Raw genomic sequence first — 20,202 nt, forward strand, 5'->3', positions numbered from 1 at the left:
CAGCGAATGAACACCCAAGTTCATTAACACCTATAGGTGGCGAGCCTGCTAGTGTTCCACAAGACTGTCTAGAAAAGTCCGTGGTAGTCATCTAAACTCCACTAGATGACTAAATCAAAACAACATCGAGGCCTCTCATCTATTTATTACACACCAACTATCTACCCATGTTCTACCCAACATATTAGTAGATAAAAATATACATTTTTATACATAGTTTAAAACTTGTATAGCATGCTTTAATCAATACATATTCCACATAACAGATGAGGCACACACACATAACACGTATTTCATAGAGAATAAATCAGATCTATGAGATAGAAGAGAGTGAATATATATTCACACATATAACAACAAAATATATACACATAGCACGTATATTATATAAAATACTTCATAATAATGTGTTGGAAGAAAGTAACTACACACTCACTTGATCAGAAGATGATCAGACAACACTACGACTTGCAGAAGTAGTGTTTCTCCATAGATCTGGAAGATTTTCACAAAAATTGGGCTCCTCGCGGGCAGGGCTTCGGCTCGGGAATAACGCTCTTCGGGATCCTTGGGGCTTCGGATCTTGCTTCGGGGCTCGGGAATGATACCGGGGCTTCGGGGTATAAATGGCACGCAAATCGAGGCAAAAACTAGAGAGGAAGAAAGAAGTTTGTAAAAGAAAGAAGTTGCCCTCGTATGCCCCTTTTATAGGGCTGAACCCTCGCATTACGTTGGGTGTACTGCTTCGGTACGCTGGGCGTAATGCCGAAACGTCACTGCATGCGTCATCGGAGTACTCGAGTGCGAGGCTTCGTCATGCTTCGCTGTACGTTGGGCGTAACCCGGATAAGTCCGGTGACTCCTCTTCGGATAATATCGGGCATAATGATTAAATTTAAATATTAATTATTTAATAAACTTTGAAAATTCATATATTCATCATACGAACTCCGTTTTCGACGTTCTTTATATCCACGCTTAGGTGAGACTACGCTCTACAATTTTCGTTTAGACTCCATCGGCTAATTTTGAATTTATTTTTATTATTTATTTTTAGTAGGCCCGGACAGGAAAACTTCGTTATAAATTCATAACTTCTTCGTCCGACGTCCGTTCTTGCCTAACTCTTCATCGTTTCGCTAGTAACAACGAGATCTTCGATTCTCGTTTAGATTGTTTCGGCTAAAAACCGCTTGATCTCAAATCGAGTATTCGGGCTGCATACCGCTAAGTCGAAACTTCAGGAAATCATAAATTCCTCATACGAAGTCAGATTTGGGCGTTCTATATATATTCGGAAACCTCGTTTCGGCCACTACAACTTTATGCAAAGATATTGAGTTTATTTTACACTTAAATTTTGACGCTTATTTTATTCTTAATTAATCAAATCACATAATTAAGTAATTAAGCACGAAACACATAATACACAAATAATACGCTCTTATTATTTCAAAACGGGTTACAAAGGTTAACCTAGACTATTACATCAACGAAAATGTCTAGCCTGAAAACGCGGACGTTACAGCTTTCACTAATCAATATTTAATATCATGTTATTAACTTTGGTTACTAGCATCACTTTAACATGAAAATTATTTTTTATTTCCATAGGGGCCTGAAATATCAAGATTCGTTCCTTACTTGTAAAAAACTCGATTTGTGCTTTATGTAACGCAAATACACCGGAAGGTTTCAAACTCTCTAAAGATGTCTCGATCCCAGAAATCTACCTCCCACATGTGACCACGGAGGGTTTACTTGGTGGGCCACCCCCTCTAAACGAATAATCTTGGTGTTTTTCTCCGCCGGCGTCCATTTTCATCGGTTCCAAATCCTCTTGGTTTTCCAAAGTAAATTCCTTTAAAAAATAAAACATTTGTAAGGCATATTCAAAAGAAAATTTGTTCATCCAAAAAAAATCAATTTATACACTAACCTCCTGTAAGTTCCCTTACAACCATCAAGTCAAACACCTTCAGCAACCTCTTTCTTCAAAGTTGAAGCATCCACCAACTGAAAGTGGTAAAACAGAATAAAGAGTAAAGCAAGAATTGAGTTGTATACAACTTAAGTTCATAAGGTCAAAAAGAAACATTAATAGTCCTAAATATGGTATTAAGGACAAAAGGATCATTTTGCAAAAATAAGAATATTTTTGTTAACTTTGTTTGGTACTTTATTCATAACATATAGTTTTGTTAATATCCCTTTGTTTATATAATAGATTTCGTAATATTATGTCGACGGAGTATAAGCAATTAAATTCTCACAAACACACTCGCTCCATTTTCTGGAGAGAGAAAATGGACACAAAATGCATCAAGAACAGAGAGTCGTCAAGTTCTACACTTCCATGGCTGACACCATCTCTAATCATCATCATTCTATCATTTATCTCCATTCATCCTACAACTTCTACCTCATTTCTCAACAATCGTTACACCACTACATCAAATTTCGCCCTTTCTTCTTCAATCAAAGCAAATCCTCATCGAATTCTATCAAGTTTTCCCAACAAAAAACAGAGCAATCTGCAGAGAATTGAAGCAAGTTTAGCTCAAGCTCGAGCTGCAATCAAGAAAGCTGCTTCCATGGCAACAAATAATTCGATTGATGATCCAGATTATGTTCCATCTGGATCAGTTTATCGGAACCCCAATTCGTTCCACAGGTACAATTCTGTTCTTCAATTGATTTACAAATATTTTCTGGATTCGAAACGTTGGTTATGACTTATGACATTGGTTGCGTGAATCAACAAATATCCAATATGCTTCAGGAAAGAATCGAAAGATCTTCTTTTAACTTTATCATGGATGTGAGAAAAAAGAATTCTTCCTATGTTTTCTTTTTAGAATTGATCATTTATTATTTTAGTTAAATTAATGATAATATCATATTACAAGTGATAATATTGAAATTTGAAAACTGTGAAAAATCCACAAAGAGGTCATAATATCTTTTTGCTAAATTTAGACTCGGTAGATTATACTTTTTTTAGGAAAAAGACAATTCATGGGTGTCTGAGTTTTTAATTAATAGCTTTTCATTTATTTTTTTAAATTTTGGTCAACTCATCTAGGTAAAAAAGAGAAATTAAATATTTTTTTTGTTTTTATAAATGTTTCTATCTAATTTCTATCCAATTAAATGATAATATATATATAACATTTAATGTTTATTTAATAAATTAAATAGATAAAAATTTAATAAGAACAAAAATATTAAAAGATATTTAATTTGTGGGTAAAAAAACCTATCTCATATCATTGTGGACTCAAAGACACAAATTTAGGTTCAACAATCAAGACGTCAGGGTTAGCACAATTTAAAAAATATTACAAAAAAATCGGGTAACCCAATTTCTTTTTAGTGGTAACAATAGTATAGGAAAAATAATTAATTAAAATTAAAAGAATTTACACTGGTAAGACGGGCTACCTAGGTCCGCCCCTATCCCATCTAGGCAATTAAGCACATATGATAGTGACCCAACTTCTATTAGGTGATATTTGTTTTTTCTGAGATAAAATGTTTGCAGTCTGCGGATCATATCTGTAGACCTCTGCAGTAGAAGAGGTGGACCAAACGTCTGCAGTCTGAAAAAAAAGACTGTTTGTTTTTTTAACATCTGCAGACTACTAAAATAAATTGAAATCTAAATAAACTGGTTTTTTTTAACTTCAAAGTAATTTTTTAATATTTTTATGACTTTGTTATAAATAATTAATGCATATATATCAACTTTTATGTATTACTGTATAAAAATAAAAATAAAAATGGTATGAATTAACGTATATATTTGATAAAAACCAACAACTTTTGTTGCAAAGTTATAACTAAACATTATAATTAGTTATCAAAGAATTTGAGAAATAAATTGGATGAAAATAAACTTCGATTTTTTTAAGTAAATCCATTAAAAACGTACCATATATATTTTTTTGAGAAATTGACGATATTGTATTAAATAATATTTTATAAATTTTGGCAAAAAAATATAAAAATATATTATGATTTTTTTTCATATTTATATAAACAACTTCAACGACTATTACTGTAATAAATCTTTATTTATAAATTTGTCAAAAATATCATGTTTGTATCGTCAAACATTTTTTTTTTAAGTTTTGTAATTTTTTTTTTTTAAATTGTTTATCATTAATAAAGTTGGAAAAAAAATATAAATTAAAAAAAAAACTTGAAAAAAATAAAGATATATATGTTTTTTAGGCTAGAAGATGTCTGAAGATGTTAGAAGACTCCGGTTCACATATGCGCCAAAAAGAGGACACGTAGACCTTTTTAGGTCTGTAGTCTTCAAAAAAACAAACAATCTGCAAAGGCTAATGTCTGCGCGTGGTCTGCGCGGCGCAGACAGAAGAGGTCACGCAGATTTACAGACAAAAAACAAACCTATCTTAGACTCCATTCAATCTTTTTTCTATTTGTATATATCTTAAAGATTATGATAATAGTTTTTTTTAGAGTTATTTTAAGAATTTTTCATTATAAAACTCATGAAATTTTAAAAAGTTATTTGGAAGCCTTTTCAAACTTAAGCTTTTTCTTATTAACAAACTTTTGTCATAAGTTTTATTAATATACGGTCAAATCTATACTAATAAAAGAAAACAAATTTTTGTCATTTATCATTTTTTTTTCTAATTTTAAATTTTTTCTTATATGCTCTAAAAAAAGTTTTGTATTTTTGTCACTTATCATTTTCTTATTATTTTTAATTTTCTTTTAAACTATTTGTATTGATTAGCATGTCTATAATCAAGATTTTACATTTTAATTACTATTCCATTTATATCTCCTTGATTTTCTCATGTTTCCAATGTCTTCTTAATTTGCGCAACAATCTTACTAATAAGTAAACGAGTTCAGACAGTGACAGACTCTCAAATTCAAAATTAAATCGGATTGTATAGGTTCAAACCAATTCATTAGTTTTTTTTTTTTATTATTACAAATTGAATTACTTGTTTATTCATGATTTCATTTGTATTTCTCTAAATTTTATTTTAAAATATGTTTAATATTCACTCATTCATATTAACTTCGGTTTTAAACGACCTGTGTAGTATACACATGTTTCACATCTAATACATTATATATCCAATAACACCTTATATGAATAGTATATTTTCTATTGTTCAAAGTTTTGTCACAAAAGTTTCATGACTTTGCCATTTGTGTTTTTTTTAACTTTTTACCACATTAGTTTGTGGAGTTGACACTTTTGGTTCCCCAACTTTGATATTCTCTACTGTTAGCCACAAAGGTTTCAAGAGTTTGCCATTTTTTGTCCCTGACATTTACCAAATGTGACACCTCAAGTTTTTGTCACATTATTTTGTGGAGTTTGTGTTTTTGGTCCCTTCATTTTCGATATTTTACTATATGACATTACTTTCCTCAAAACATTATACACACAAAATAGAAGAACAACAAACGAAAAAAAAAACCAAAAAAACACTGAAATGTAAACATGAAAAAAAAATCACTTCTAATTTTAATTCAACTGTAAATAGATAATTTATCTGATGGTCCCAAAAAAAAATTGAAAAAACTCTTTTATTGTAGAGATAAATAAAGCCTTTTCATTTTAAGTTTTCATGAAAAACTTCATTAAAAAGTTATAATATTATGGATGTTCATATGGTGACCCTAAGTAGGGGTGGCAAATCGGGTCATCGTATTGTGTTTTTGTCTGACACGACACGACACGACACGATCTCGTGTTTTTTTTAACTAACACGAAAACGAACCGATTAAAAAACGAAAAACACGACACGACACGACAAAGCTAACATGAAATAACAATTAATGTATTTAATTAATATTTATTCATACATAACACGAAAAACACGACAAAAAATGTTAAATCGTGTCAAATTTTGAACACGAACATGACACGACGTCGTGTTTTACACATGACACAAACACGAATTCAAATTTCAATTTCGTCCCAATTTTATTTCGTGTCGTGTATTTTTGTCGTGTCGTCAATTACCACACCCTATCCAAAGTTCCCTACTTTTCTCGAAACCCTCCCAACACCACATCATCCTTTCTCTTCTTATTTCATTCTTAATTGGCCTAAACACTTGGAAATTGATGCAAAACAAAAATAAACAAACACAAAATTATTGAAAACCTCAAGATGGTATATTGTTATTCAATTTCAAATGCCTCTAAGGCTTACATAAGACCTTATATATACGGTGGAACTAAATTTGACATGTACTACAAAATTTGAAAAAATAAAATTCACAATAAATTCATAAATTTTAACAGCTAAATAAACATGAAAAAAAGAGAGAAATTTTATAAATGACATATTATATAAACTAAAATATTGATCAATCATAATGAAAAGTGGCTTTCCAATACGTGAGGTAACTAGCTGTACAACCTCTAAGTTTTTTCAATTAACTAAAGTACAGTAACAAATTCAAAATGAAAATATTTTAAGATGTACAAGTGTTAATGCATAAAAAACAACATAGTAATAAATTCAGACAAAGAACATATTATAAATAAAAAAAAATAAAATAAAAAATAAAAAAAAAATTGATTGATTAGATTTTTATTAGGTACAGAAAACAATGAAGAAAAAAACTCCAAAAAGTTCATGAAAATTAAAAAATAAAAATAAAAATAAAAATAAAAATTAAACTTTTTCAAAGAGCTTGCTAATTAATAAACTTTTATCATATGCTTTTTCAATGATTTGGTCTGTCTCATCAATTTTAAACGAATTGTAAAAAGACAACTTGTATGAATGTCCTATAAAAAGTAAATTAAAAAAACTTTCCTCTTATGAAGATAATTTTAGCTTTTTGATTTTAAGTTTTTTCATGAAAAAAATATCCCCTGATCTTTTTATTAATCCCTAACTTTTCTATCTTACATCGTTACATCATCTTTTTCTTTCTCTATGTATTTCAATAATAACTTCGTTAAAAAGTAGAAATTGATCCTTAGGCCATCCAACAGAGGATAAATAATGAACCAAGAGGACCATCACGAACCACAAACCAATGTTGGTGTATCAGTGATGACCACAAACGGAAAGTAGAAGAGAGGGGGAGAAGAAGAAGGTTGGCCTGAGAGAGAAGGTGTCCGTGGTCCTCCATTCTCCCCACCGCAAATCACCACGACCACGACTCCCACGGACAGCCGGGATGGTGTTCGTGATTGTGGTTCGTGGTCACGTCAACAACGAATGTGTTCGTTCTCTGTATTTTGGATGGCCTTAGCATTTCACCATTTCTAAATCATTTTTTAAGAAAATACTTTAAATAAATATGTAATATGTAAAATACATAAAAGTATTACTTAACTAAAAACATTTATTAATAAAAAAAAATCAAAACTACGAATTAAAAAAAAAAACAAAAAAAAACAAAATTGAATTAAATAAATATGAATGTTGTATCGAAAATTGTGAAAATTGTGCAAATTGAATTTGATAGTGAAGGAATTGAGTACGCAAATTGAGTGTCGGGATTAGGTTGCTTTTGTGAACCTGTAATTTGACTTTTCTTTCGGTTTGAACCCGTTACATGACCTTTCACACGGATTGAATCTATTTTTGATTGTGGTAATGAATGTCGAGAAATGTGGTTTGGTAAAATTATAGATTGGATATGTATTTAAAGGGTTAATCTTTAAAACATTTAATAATAATAATTAAAAAAAACATAAAATAGGTAGTCACCGAGGAGGTCATTTTCAGTTGTTGGCACTAAGTGCCAACAATTAAAAAGAGAGGAGAGCTTAGAAAAAACTCCCTGCAAATTTATGTTTTTCTTTCACATTAGAACAACTGAGTTCGTGTTCCCATTGGTAATCCTTTTTACAAGTGAAAACATGAAAACACAATTTTTATGTTATTATTTTGCTATGAATTTTATATCATTATTCAGCAATCGATATATAAATAATCATACTTTAATATTTATATTAAAACTTACTACAATACTATATATATAACAACATAATAATAACATAAAACTAGTGTTATATAAATACCTTAATTTTCTAAAGTTTACTTGAAATCCTCTTTATGTTTTTGAAAAAACTTCAACAGTGCCCCAACAAAAATAAATAAATAATCCTTAATCGCCACTGCTAGGAAGAGTGAGACCATTTTGTTCGTTTGAATAGTTATAGTACTTTTTGTTTTTCACCCAGTGTATTTTATGTTGCACGTGTGATAATTGAAATACTCATAAAATGCAAATTTTGTGTAGGAGTTACCTAGAAATGGAAAAGCGATTCAAAATTTTCGTTTATGAAGAAGGAGACCCTCCGATATTTCATAGTGCACCATGCTACGGAATCCTCGGGTTAGAGGGGATCTTCATCAACGATATGGAAATCAGTCGGTTTCGTACACGAGATCCTGAAAAAGCTCATGTGTATTTCCTCCCGTTTAGTATCATAACACTTATCAACTATGTTTACATAGTAGGATCCCATGATTGGAATCCTATGTACAACACAGTTCGAGACTATATCAAAGTTATCAGCCAAAATCACCTCTACTGGAACCGAAGTCACGGAGCAGACCATTTCATGTTTGCGTGCCATGATTGGGTACACTTTTGACTTTTGAGAAATTGTTCACGTCTCGAATGCACGACATATAATGGGCATGAGAACATATATGTCATTTGACATGTATTTGACTGACTGAGATTAAATATTTCCCACCGGTCATCAAAGAGAACTATAAATCATGTCTAATCACATGCATGTCATGTCACAACATGAGTGCTTTAACTAACCAATATTTAATACCATGTTATTATTTTTTATTTTCATAGGGGCCTAAAATATCGACATCCGTTCCTTACTTATACAAAAACTCGATTCGTGCCTTATGTAACGCAAATACATCAGAAGGGTTCAAACTCTCTAGAGATGTTTCGATCCCTGAAATCTACCTCCCACATGGGACCACAGAGGGTTTACTTGGTGGGCCACCCCCCTCGAAACGAACAATCTTGGTGTTTTTCTCCGGTGGCGTCCATGGCTACATTCGTGAGGTACTTCTCAAACATTGGGAGAATAAGACGGAAGATGGCGTCAAAATTCTAAAATACCTCCCAAAAGGTGAGGATTACAATCAACAGGTACTATTTTAAATTGAAGTTTACAATTACATTGAGATTTCATATATAGAGAGAGCTTGGATTAATCCAGGCAAACTAGAGAGGTTTATTATCAATTTACATGGTTCACACAACTAGGGTAGTCGTCTGATTTTGTGGTTGTTTCTATGGTCGTTGTAGCAACTATTAGGTATAGAAACAATCAGACTCAACAACTCAACAATTTTTTTAACAATGTAGTTGATATGGGTTTCTTAATAGGTGAGAAAGAGCAAGTATTGCATTTGTGCTAGTGGATGGGAAGTTGCAAGCCCAAGAATGGTGGAAGCTCTTTACATGGGATGTGTTCCGGTACTTGTCAAGGATGATTATGCAAAGCCATTTAGCGATGTTTTGAATTGGGATACATTCTCGGTTGATATACCAACAAAGAAAATCCCACAATTGAAAGATATTTTAATGGCAATACCACAAAGGAAGTATATAAAGTTACAAAGGAATGGTGTTCAAGTTCGAAAGCATTTCGTTGTTAATTTGACTCCAAAGAGGTACGATGTTTTCCATATGATGCTTCATTCGATTTGGCTTAGAAGACTCAACATTCATATCCGAGATATGCACAATGAAATGTGAATCATAATATTTTGATTGATAATTATGTTTGTAAATCGTATCTATATGTGTTTCTTTCATAAATCGACTTTTAATTTTGTTCCAATTGTTGTCGAATCTTATTCATTTAAACACTTTATAAACTCCAAAAACTTTCGATTGAAAAACTCCCACAATTTCACATTACATACAATAATTTTCAATAAAAAGAGCCGAAAAAACAAAGATGATTAATCTCAAAATGAGATAATAAATTAATAGCAACCTCTAAAAAAACTCACTTTTTATTTAAACCGATACAACTTTCTTTGTATCCACCGACTTCAACACTTCCTCCCCCATCTCCTTGCATCCAACCAATTTCTGAATCCAATATATCAATTTAAGTAGTTTTTTAAAAAACAAAAATTAATTTCTAAATAAAAAAAGAAGTAAAAGTACAATTTCTTAATAGGAAAAAAGATACATACATTCCCATCTGAGTAAATGTCACCGGTACGAAACCCCCGATTTAAAGCATCCAACACCGCCAGCTCAATCCGCTCAGCTGCCGCCACTTCACCGAGGCCATATTTCAAAAGCATTGCAGCACTCAGAATGGTTGCCAAGGGGTTTGCTTTATCCTGCATAATAATAAATTAAACAATCAAGGGCAAAATAGTCTTTTTAGGTAAGACAGAGACCAAGCGCACAACAAAAACAAACTGTAGGAGCTTCTGAGTTAAAACAACAAGTTAGGGACAAAAACGTGCAAATTACCCCAAACCATAGGGACCATTTGTGTAATTTACTCAAAAAAAAATCAATTTTTTTAAATTATTAAAAAAGAAAAAAAATAGTAGAATTTCAAATATTAACTATACCTGTCCAGCAATATCAGGTGCAGAACCATGGATTGGTTCAAATAGTCCGGGTCCCTACAAAAAAATAAAATAATATTAAACTAATTACTAAACTTATAAGTACGATTAATAATAATAATTAATAATATTATATAAATACTTGGAAAATGTAGAAATTAGATAAAAATACCGATGAACTAAGACTAGCAGAAGGAAGCATTCCAATGCTTCCAGTGATCATTGAAGCCTCATCTGATAAAATATCACCAAATATGTTGTTTGTAACTATTGTGTCAAACTGCAAATAAATGGAGATAGAATAAATTGCATATTTGGAAAAATGGAAAAGAAAAAAAATAAACAAAGGGCAAAATCGTAAAAAACCTGTTTTGGATTTCGGACAAGTTGCATGGCTGCATTGTCTACATACATGTGGGAGAGTTCAACATCAGGATACTCTGCAGCTATTGCTATTACCCTTTTCCTCCACAACATTGACGCCTGTTCAATTTACAAAAGACGTAAATACCCTTCTCATAATGGAATAAGAATAAATTAAGAAGAAGAATATTAAAGGGCATTGGAACCTCGAGGACATTTGCTTTGTCAACAGAACAAAGTTTGCCACTGCGCTTTCGAGCTGTCTCAAATGCAATACGAGCAATTCGGTCAATCTGGGAGGGCAGAAAGGTAATTTTAGCATATTTATATAAAATATAAACTATTTAAATATGAAATTGTGTGAGAGAGAATTCAACCTCATATGCTGCATAAACCTCGGTGTTGAAGCCAATCTCATTACCATTTTCATCAGTTCCAAATCCTCTTGGTTTTCCAAAGTAGATACCTTTAAGAAATAAAACATTTGTAAGGCATATCCAGAAGAAAAGTTCTTCATCCATTAAGACAAATAAAAAAGTTTCAATTTATACACTAACCTCCTGTAAGTTCCCTTACAACCATCAAATCAACACCTTCAGCAACCTCTTTCTTCAAAGTTGAAGCATCCACTAACTGAAAGTGGTAAGGAGAATAAAGAGTAAAGCAAGAATTGAGCTGTATTGTATCCAACTTAAGTTCATTAGATCAAAAAGAAACAGCTCCTTAATAGGTATTGAATGAATTAACATAATCAAGTATCTACATGTTCATGATTGACTTACCTGAGGTAGAACAGATGCTGGCCTTAAATTTGCAAAAACCTTAAGACCTTCACGAAGCTGAAGTAATCCGGTCTCAGGCTTCAAATGTTTCTCGTTTTTATCCCATTTATACCTTCAATTCATTTCATGAATAAAGATGAGTGTCCAGAACTCCAATTCTAACAAAATATGTTTGGTAATCTGAAGCTTTGATGAAAGGATAGGGCTCCAATTATGTTTTTTCTTGTATAATGCGTTTAAGTTGTTTCAGTAAAATCAAAATCAAAGTATTAGGTATGATATACAAAAAGATGTTCACCCGCCAATAGCACCAAGAAGAACGGCATCAGATTGCTTCGCAGCCGTGAGTGTTTCCTCCGGTAACGGAACTCCGGTAGCATCCAAAGCAGCGCCTCCCATAAGCTTCTCATTGAACTTGAATTCAATCCCTAACGAAAATCATACATACGCTATAACATAAACATACATTCTGATAACAATCGAATCGTTAACTCCAAACTAATAATATGTATCTTTATCATACCTTCGATTGAGCCGGCAAGATTAAGAACGTTCTTGGCGACGGAGATGACTTCAGGGCCGATTCCATCGCCAGGAAGCAGAGTGATGTTGTAGCTTTTGGCGGTGGATGAGGCGGCGGAACACCGGATAATCACCGGCCGTGGCTGGCGTTGAGGAACAACGGATGTAGAGTTGAATCCAAAGGGTCTAACGTTGAGAGCTTGCATTGAGGACGCCATTGTTGATGGTAAACGACGTCGCAACGGTGAGGATTTGTTGAATCGTTGAAATAGAGCTTGTGGTTAGGTGCCGATGTGCCTTCCTATATGTCAACATGATAGACAATGAATAATATTAAAACCTAAAAACTCACTTTAAGGAGGATGTCCTAAAATGAACAAAATCATATTCTCACATTTATACCTCAATCCAATTAGAAATCCAAAAATTTGAAAGTTTGGATATCGAAAATTAGGTTAGTTATATTCCAAACCTAAAGAACCAAAATCCATTTCAACAAGTATTAGTGATAATCCAAACAATTTCGTATGATGTAATTTGAATACAAATGAGAATTTAATGGTTAATAATGTAAAAAAAATAATTAAATATGAACAATTTGAATAAAATTTGGTTATTCGTTGAAGTTATTTTTTCAATTTTATATGTGACGGAGATACCACGTATATGCCAATTGTGCATTAACCTACTAGAGATACATAAGGGTATAACTTAAACAAAATTCAAAAATTCACCGCAAATGGTATACAAAAAATAACTAGATATGAACAAAATTAATAATTGGTTACCCTCCTAAGTTATTTTCCATAGAGTGTTCAAAACCGGATATCTAAAATTTTGGATAGTCGATTTTGATATCTGAATTCGTACTTGAAACTTTAGAAATTTGAATTTCAGATATCCAAAGTTTCATATGCGGATTCAAATATCTCAAATTCACCTATATTTTCTAAAAAAAATTCAATCAATCACTATCAATCGATAAACATGTAGCATGAATAATTTAGAAAACAAATGTAACCTTGCAATTTACATTGTGTGCTGATGATGGTTAATTTAAATTGGATTTGTGGAATTTAACTTAGGTAGAGTAAGAGAAATTTTAATTGTTTTATCACACATATTATATTTAAACAAAGATTAAACTAAACAAATTGTCCTTATGGTTTCACAAAAACTATAGACAGAGTCTAAATTTTTTTTGTCTTGTATGAAAAGTCCAAAATTGATAATTTTTCGTGGTTTTGGTCTTTGAAAAAATTGAAAGGGTAATCTTTCTCCTTTCATTTCTTTTTTGTAGTTCTTCATATTATTTTTAATGCTTTATTAATTAATAATAAAAGATTGGGACCACCCACCCCACCCTACAGGTCTCTTTCTTTCTCTCTCTCTCACACACACACACACACAAGCACTCAACCTAAAACAACACCACCCATCTTCTTCTTCAAAATCCTTAATTTACAATTAAAGATTTGTGAATAACTTTGTGTCGTATCTCCCCCACCTTACTCACGTCCCATGTGAATCGGATCTCCCCTCTCCTTATTTTCTCTCTCCAATGAGACCATCTTCCGCCTCTGGCCAAGGCTTTACCAACGCCAGCAGCTCAATATCTGATTCCATAACTCTCTTCTTGGTGAGCTTTGTTTTCCTTTCTTTGATGTTGTCATGATTACCGGAAGCCTTGAGATAAAAGGTGTGTAACACCCGGTTTCGAATCGTTTCATTATTCGGGGTCGTGACCCGAATATCAGTTTTCATAAGGCTTCGAGCCTCAGGGGAAAATATAATTAGACCCTTTTGGATGTGGGTATATATTAGGTGATCCGAGAGCTCGGTTATGTTTCAAAGCCCAAGGATATAACCGTAAATTGGCAAGTTCAGCCTTTATGAATTTTGGGTTTCTATTCAGGAAGTCTTAAGAAGAGGATGAGTTAATAGAAGTGTAGAGCTTCTCGTTACCTTTCCGTGGATATAAAGAACGTCGAAAATGGACTTAGAACGAAAGAGTTATGATCGATTAAAGTTGAAGTGTTTTGGAGCTTTGACTAGTACGCATGGCGTAGTGGAAGATATGATCGCGGATGTCATTTGAGTACGTTGGGCGTACTCAAGAGTATGCAAGACATACTCCCTTCATCTTGAAACCCTAATTTTTAGGGTCTTACCCCTATTTAAGCTCATTATGTTCATAGGGTCTTGCCTTTTATCAGCCTCCATACCTCCTAAACCCTAATCTCGACCCCTAGCCACCATCTTTGAGTTCTTGAGCTCTTGTGAGGAATCTTGGTGTGTTCTTGTATAATTTTAAAACATAGAAGGTTGTTAAAGAATCATCACTTGGAGTGGAACTTGGAGATCCAAAAGTTACACATCTTTTGCAGCATATTGAAGGTAAAAGCTCTGATATTGACGTCTCCTTGGGTAGATCTAGTTTGGGGTGGTTTATGGCATATTTTGGTCTCTTTGGTTTGTCTTTACGAGGATGAGTGTAACATCCCAAGATTTGTCATTTTTAGTCCCTAGGGATAGAAGGGTGGAGCTATGAAAGTCTAAGGCTAAATTGCAATTATTGGGATCGGGAGGAGTACGCTGCGCGTGCATAAGGGTATGTTGAGCGTACTAGGCACGCCCTAGTACGTTGGGCGTACACTTGTGTACGTTGGGCATACTCATGGCATAAGGAAACCCTAATATTTAGGGTTTGGGAACTATATAAGCAACATTATGAGCACAAAACCCTCCCTTACCCCAGGCTCCACTACTTAGAGTCGTTTTCCCTAAACCTTAGCCATTTCCTTGAGTGTTTGAGCTTTTTGAGTGTTCTTGAGTATGTTAAGAAGAAGATGTTGCATCAAGGAGTTGGAGAAGAAGATCAAGCTTGTATATCTAAAGTTGGTTTGTGCCCAATAAGCTCCAGAAGGTAAAAAGCTTGGAACTTTATACTTGTATGAGATAGATCTAGTCATTTTAGCTTTATGGAAGCATTCTTGTCCCAAAAGTCCCAAAATGGTGCATGTTTTGATTTGGACGAAATGAGTTGTCCTTTCAGACCTTATAAGAGGTCTAAGTGATAAAAATGGTGTCCCAATAGCTAGATTTGTCTCATACATGAAGTAGGAAGGTCTTAATGGATTAAGACCATGTGCTAAGAACCTTCTGGACTTCCAAAGTGATAAAGTTCGAGACTTTATAGTCCTATGGCACATTTGGTCGATGGATCTGGAGTTTGGGCTTAAGTGCTTAAGCCATTAAGCACTTATAAGGGTCTTGGTGAAACCCTGCGTACGCCCAACGTAAATCCAATACGCCCAGCGTACTGGGTCAACCACCCCGATGGTGGTCAACATCAGGCGAGTACGCCCCACATATGTCCTTTGTTGGGCCTTTGACAATTGGGCTTCGAATTTTGGGTTGTTTATGGACTAGTTGGATTTGGGCCTTTGCTTGACTTTATGAATATAATGTTTTGGGCCAAGTTTTGATAATGGATCTTGGAACGAGGCCCAATTAGGGAGTTGGGCCCAATTTGGTAAATTGGGCCAATAATGGGCTTTGCATAAGGACTTTCAAGGTTATGGACTTGGCATTAGGCCTTGGCCCAAATAAAGAGAATGGACAAGATGTATTGTGTGGATCCTTAGTCAAGAATGTTATGTTGTGGTATTTATTATGTGATATTTCGGGATTTCCGGTGAGATAGCGATTCGGGAGTTTGATTCTTTAGTTCAGATCGACATTGTGAGGTGAGTTATCCTCACGTTTAATGCACCAAGGTCGGCCCTTTGATTTGTTATTTGGGATTGTTACTATTGTGATATGTTAGCTCGACATCCTGGTAGATAAGATGGTTATATGCTAGTATGATATGTTAGATCGGTATCCTGGTAGATAAGATGGTTATATGCTGGTATGATATGTTAGATTGGTATCCTGGTAGATATGATGGTTATATGTTGGTATGATATGTTAGATCGGTATCCTGGTAGATAGGATGGTTATATGCTAATATGATCTATTAGATCGATATCCTGGTAGATAGGATGGTTATATGCTAGTATGATCTGTTAGATCGGTATCCTGGTAGATCGGATGTGGTTATGCTTAGTGACCTATAGTTTGGTCTGATTGTCTGTATGCTGGTAGGAGATTACATATTATATGTGCACATGATTGATTGGTAGTTGAGGGTATTCCATCCCGAGGATGATACGACCCTAGTATGCTGTCTTTATAGACTGTTATATGATTATTTGATATAGGTGCACATGTTTGATTGGTTATGTTGGCATTCCAACCCGATGGTTGAGGGCCTGGGGTATTCCATCCCGATGGATGATTAGACCCATAGTATTTGTTATATATGTATAGTATGTTGGCATTCCAACCTGATGGTTGAGGGCCTGGGGTATTCCATCCCGATGGATGATTGGAGCCATAGTATCTGTTATATATGTATTGTGTGTGGGAATTCCAACCCGATAGTTGTGGGCTGAGAGTATTCCATCCCAAGGATGATTGGACTCGTAGTATGTGGACATTCCAACCCGATGGTTGAGGGCCTGGGGTATTCCATCCTGATGGATGATTGGACCCATAGTATGTTGTTTGTTATTGTATGTGTATTGTTGTGTGTATGGGTATTTTGGGGTAACTCACTAAGCCTTTGAGCTTACAGTTTCAGTTTGTTGTTTCATGTCACACCCCAAAACCACGAACGGCGGAAACGTTCAGGGGTGGAGGACGTCATGTACAGTATCACAACAGTGTAATATAAAAAACAAGAAACAACATCATCCATTGCATTATAAGTAAAGTTTTAATACATGTGTGTTCTTTCATTGTAATAAGACACCAAAAATATACAATCAAAATAAAAGACGAGACTTGTCTGCTCCGTCTTCTCAAAACCTGGCCATCGTACCTGTCTACTGTTGACCTGAGAATACAAGTTATTTTGAAAGAGAGTATCAGCTTTAAAGCTGGTGAATTCATAAGTAATTAAGTGTCATTGTCTTGCTTATGAAAATTTGTTATGAAGGCCATGTAAACCTTTAAATGAAAATGTTGATGTAAGTATGAAAACCCTAGAAAATCCCTTATTTTCTATCAGTTTGAGATGTAGTCTTCTACCAAGACCCAAATGTTTTGTTATGACAATGTAGTATTCTACCAAGACCCGAATGTTTTGTTATGGCAATGTAGTCTTCTACCAAGACCCGAATGTTTTGTTATGACAATGTAGTCTTCTACCAAGACCCGAATGTATTGTAAGTAAAATGATAGTTTTTCCTTTAATTGTTTAGTACTAAAGTACTTAGTCTAACTCATCGTTTATGTGAAAGTATCACAAAATAAAGTAAACAGGAAAATGTACTATTGTAAGTGTTGTCACTGGGTACTAGGACCAACACAACATCGCATTAAGCGAAATATGTAACCTAATGAACATCCGAAGATTGTCCAGAAAAAGTAATAATGTAAGTGTCATCGCTGGGTACTAGGAGTAACACAACATCGCGATAAGCAAAAAGTATAACCTTATGAACAATCGAAGATTGTCCATTTGTCCTATGTAGCAGCAGCAGGTGGGTGGAGGGGTTAGCCCCGGTTATCGATCTACCTAGTATAAGTAGTAACCTTAGACCTCCGTAGATGGTCATCGACCACTGGTGCTAATCAGTGGGGTTCAGAATGGTAAGTCCCGTCTAAATATCCCGAGGTACTGGGGATAGGGTCCCGTCTAAATATCCCGAGGTACTGGGGGATAGGGTCCCGTCTAAATATCCCGAGGTACTGGGGGATAGGGAGGATAAGTTACACAGAAGGTACTAATAAATCATCCTCGAAATTCGAGATACAAGTATTCATGTTAATATACACAGGTAAGTGTATCTACGTAAAGGTACTCATGTAATGCGTTCATGTATCATGTAAGTATATGTAAACATACTCATGTATCATGTAATCAAATGTAAATGTACTCATGTATCAGGTAATGTACTGGTATAGACTCATGAATAAACTGACTCTTGTGTGATTCCTTGTAATAGGAATTATGTTTGATATCTACAAATTATCCCTATGATAATTTACTGAAAGGTAAATGGTTGTTCAAGTAGGTTTATACACTCTTACTACTCAAGGGTGTGGGAAACTAAATGAAAGGTGTAAACTATAACATCAATACATATATAAGAATATAAGTGTATATGCATAGTTTAGTTCAAGAATGTAAAATGGTTTTATAAGACATCTTATGGGTTTTGAACAATAATTAACAATGACTTGATGTCATTTTAATTAAACATTTCAAAAGTAAAACATTTGATAACAAATTATTTTTAAGATTTAAAACCATTTCATGCATCACATTTTGTAGTATGTGAAATCTGTTAAATGAAAAACATAGTTATAAAATACATATCAATGATTTAATAACATGTTTGTTTCTACTTGTATCCCCCCCCCATTTAAGAATTTAAAATCATTTAAAACATTGATTAGGGGTATGAACTCACCTGTAGTTGGTGATTGGGATGAACTGAACGGTATAGGATTGCTAGATGTCAAGCGAGGACTTGCACACACACTATGATCCTAATGAACATATAATCACACATATATGCACTCAATTAGTCTCTAATTACTAATTGATAATTTTAAGACATCCTAGACATAATAAACACTTTATATAAGTGTTTTAAGCCCTAAGGATTGCATCTAAGCTATTGTGGGACAAGGCACTTGTGTTTAGGGTTCCAAAGGACCCCATATATGAGTTTACTCCTCATATACTAACACACATGGAGTTTACGGTTGTAAACTCTTGAGTTTACTGCCGTAAACTCCCAACCATGGGTGTATTGTGTGTTTTGAAGTTCCAAATGATTCCTAGAATTATTCCAACTTGGTGGTTCAATTCTTGAAAGGGTTTAAGGCCTAGAAACACTCCCTAGAGGAGTTTACGGCCCCAAGTCCATTTCCTTTGGAGTTTACGGCCATAAACTCCCTTGGAATGGTGTTTTTGTTGTTTTCAAGTCTCTTGCATATGAAGGATAGGTTCTAGACTTTTACCTAAAGCATATGAAGGCATTTGGCACACTTTGGTGCCCTTTTAATGAGTTTACGGCCCATGAACCATGTCATGGCCATAAACTCACTTTGCAAGGTGCTTCTTATGTGTTTAAGGCCCTTGATTTATTGGGAACAAATCTAGGTAAAAGTCCAAGGCTTTAGGTGCCTTAAAAGCACCATTTTGAGCTTGAATTTGGAGTTCACGGCCTAAGATACTCTTGGGCCGTAAACTCCCAAACTTGGGTGATTCTTGCTTGATTTCATGTCCCTAATACACATATAAATGAGTCTAAGGCAGTAGCATAACACAAGGGTCGGTCTCGGCTTTGTTTCGGGAGTTTACCGCCCAAGAACACCTTGGGGAGTAAACTCCTAAATCTAGTGATTTAGCCTTCTAAATCATGTTATTAACACATATAAAGCTTTCTAACACTACTAGAAAGAGGTACTCATGATTTGGGATAAAAACCCGAAGATCCGTGAGAGAGAAAATGGATTTTCTCTAGTTGGAAATGCGAATAATGAATGAATTTGGTTCAGAATTCTATTTATAGTCCTGAGATATTTTTGGCAGAAAATATTTTTATTCCTGTAATGATCTCTAATACAATAGAGTGTTGGAATAACAGTGTTGCACAAAACCCTAGTGCACCCACTCTCCTGATATTTCCTGAAGTGTAAACCCTGAATTACTCAAACTTACGCGAAAAAGTCTGAAAATTAACTGTGACTGCTATAACTTCTATTGAAGTGATATAGTTTGTACAGAATGGAAATTTCGGGTTGTCACATTTCAGGTTCAGCGGATGACCGCGAGAAGGCGAAGGCGTGACCATACACTTCCTCGAT

The 20,202-nt window shown here is 34.1% G+C and overlaps 2 protein-coding genes and 1 long non-coding RNA gene across 3 annotated transcripts; 1 reads left to right on the top strand and 2 right to left on the bottom strand.

Annotated features, from left to right (window-relative positions):
* Nucleotides 1-1,450: 1,450 nt before the first annotated feature.
* On the bottom strand, nt 1,451-2,408 carry LOC128127538 (uncharacterized). The gene is made up of 3 exons (XR_008225390.1): nt 2,274-2,408; nt 1,940-2,016; nt 1,451-1,861 (listed from the first exon to the last, which is right to left on the bottom strand). It is a non-coding gene; the product is annotated as an uncharacterized LOC128127538 (long non-coding RNA).
* Nucleotides 2,116-9,769, top strand: LOC111878208 (probable glycosyltransferase At5g03795). Its single transcript, XM_023874713.3, has 4 exons — nt 2,116-2,674; nt 8,271-8,616; nt 8,847-9,155; nt 9,396-9,769. The coding sequence occupies exons 1-4, from the start codon at nt 2,241-2,243 to the stop codon at nt 9,765-9,767; spliced, it is 1,461 nt and encodes a 486-aa protein (XP_023730481.1). The 5' UTR covers nt 2,116-2,240; the 3' UTR covers nt 9,768-9,769.
* Nucleotides 9,770-9,881: 112 nt separating this feature from the next.
* Nucleotides 9,882-12,628, bottom strand: LOC111878209 (3-isopropylmalate dehydrogenase, chloroplastic). The gene is made up of 11 exons (XM_023874714.2): nt 12,275-12,628; nt 12,050-12,179; nt 11,752-11,863; nt 11,527-11,602; nt 11,347-11,435; nt 11,176-11,262; nt 10,973-11,089; nt 10,779-10,886; nt 10,610-10,663; nt 10,217-10,369; nt 9,882-10,109 (listed from the first exon to the last, which is right to left on the bottom strand). The coding sequence occupies exons 1-11, from the start codon at nt 12,489-12,491 to the stop codon at nt 10,035-10,037; spliced, it is 1,218 nt and encodes a 405-aa protein (XP_023730482.1). The 5' UTR covers nt 12,492-12,628; the 3' UTR covers nt 9,882-10,034.
* Between the last annotated feature and the right edge of the window lie 7,574 nt (nt 12,629-20,202).

This window comes from Lactuca sativa, chromosome 8 (assembly GCF_002870075.4).
Source record: "Lactuca sativa cultivar Salinas chromosome 8, Lsat_Salinas_v11, whole genome shotgun sequence".
Lineage (NCBI taxonomy): Eukaryota > Viridiplantae > Streptophyta > Magnoliopsida > Asterales > Asteraceae > Lactuca > Lactuca sativa.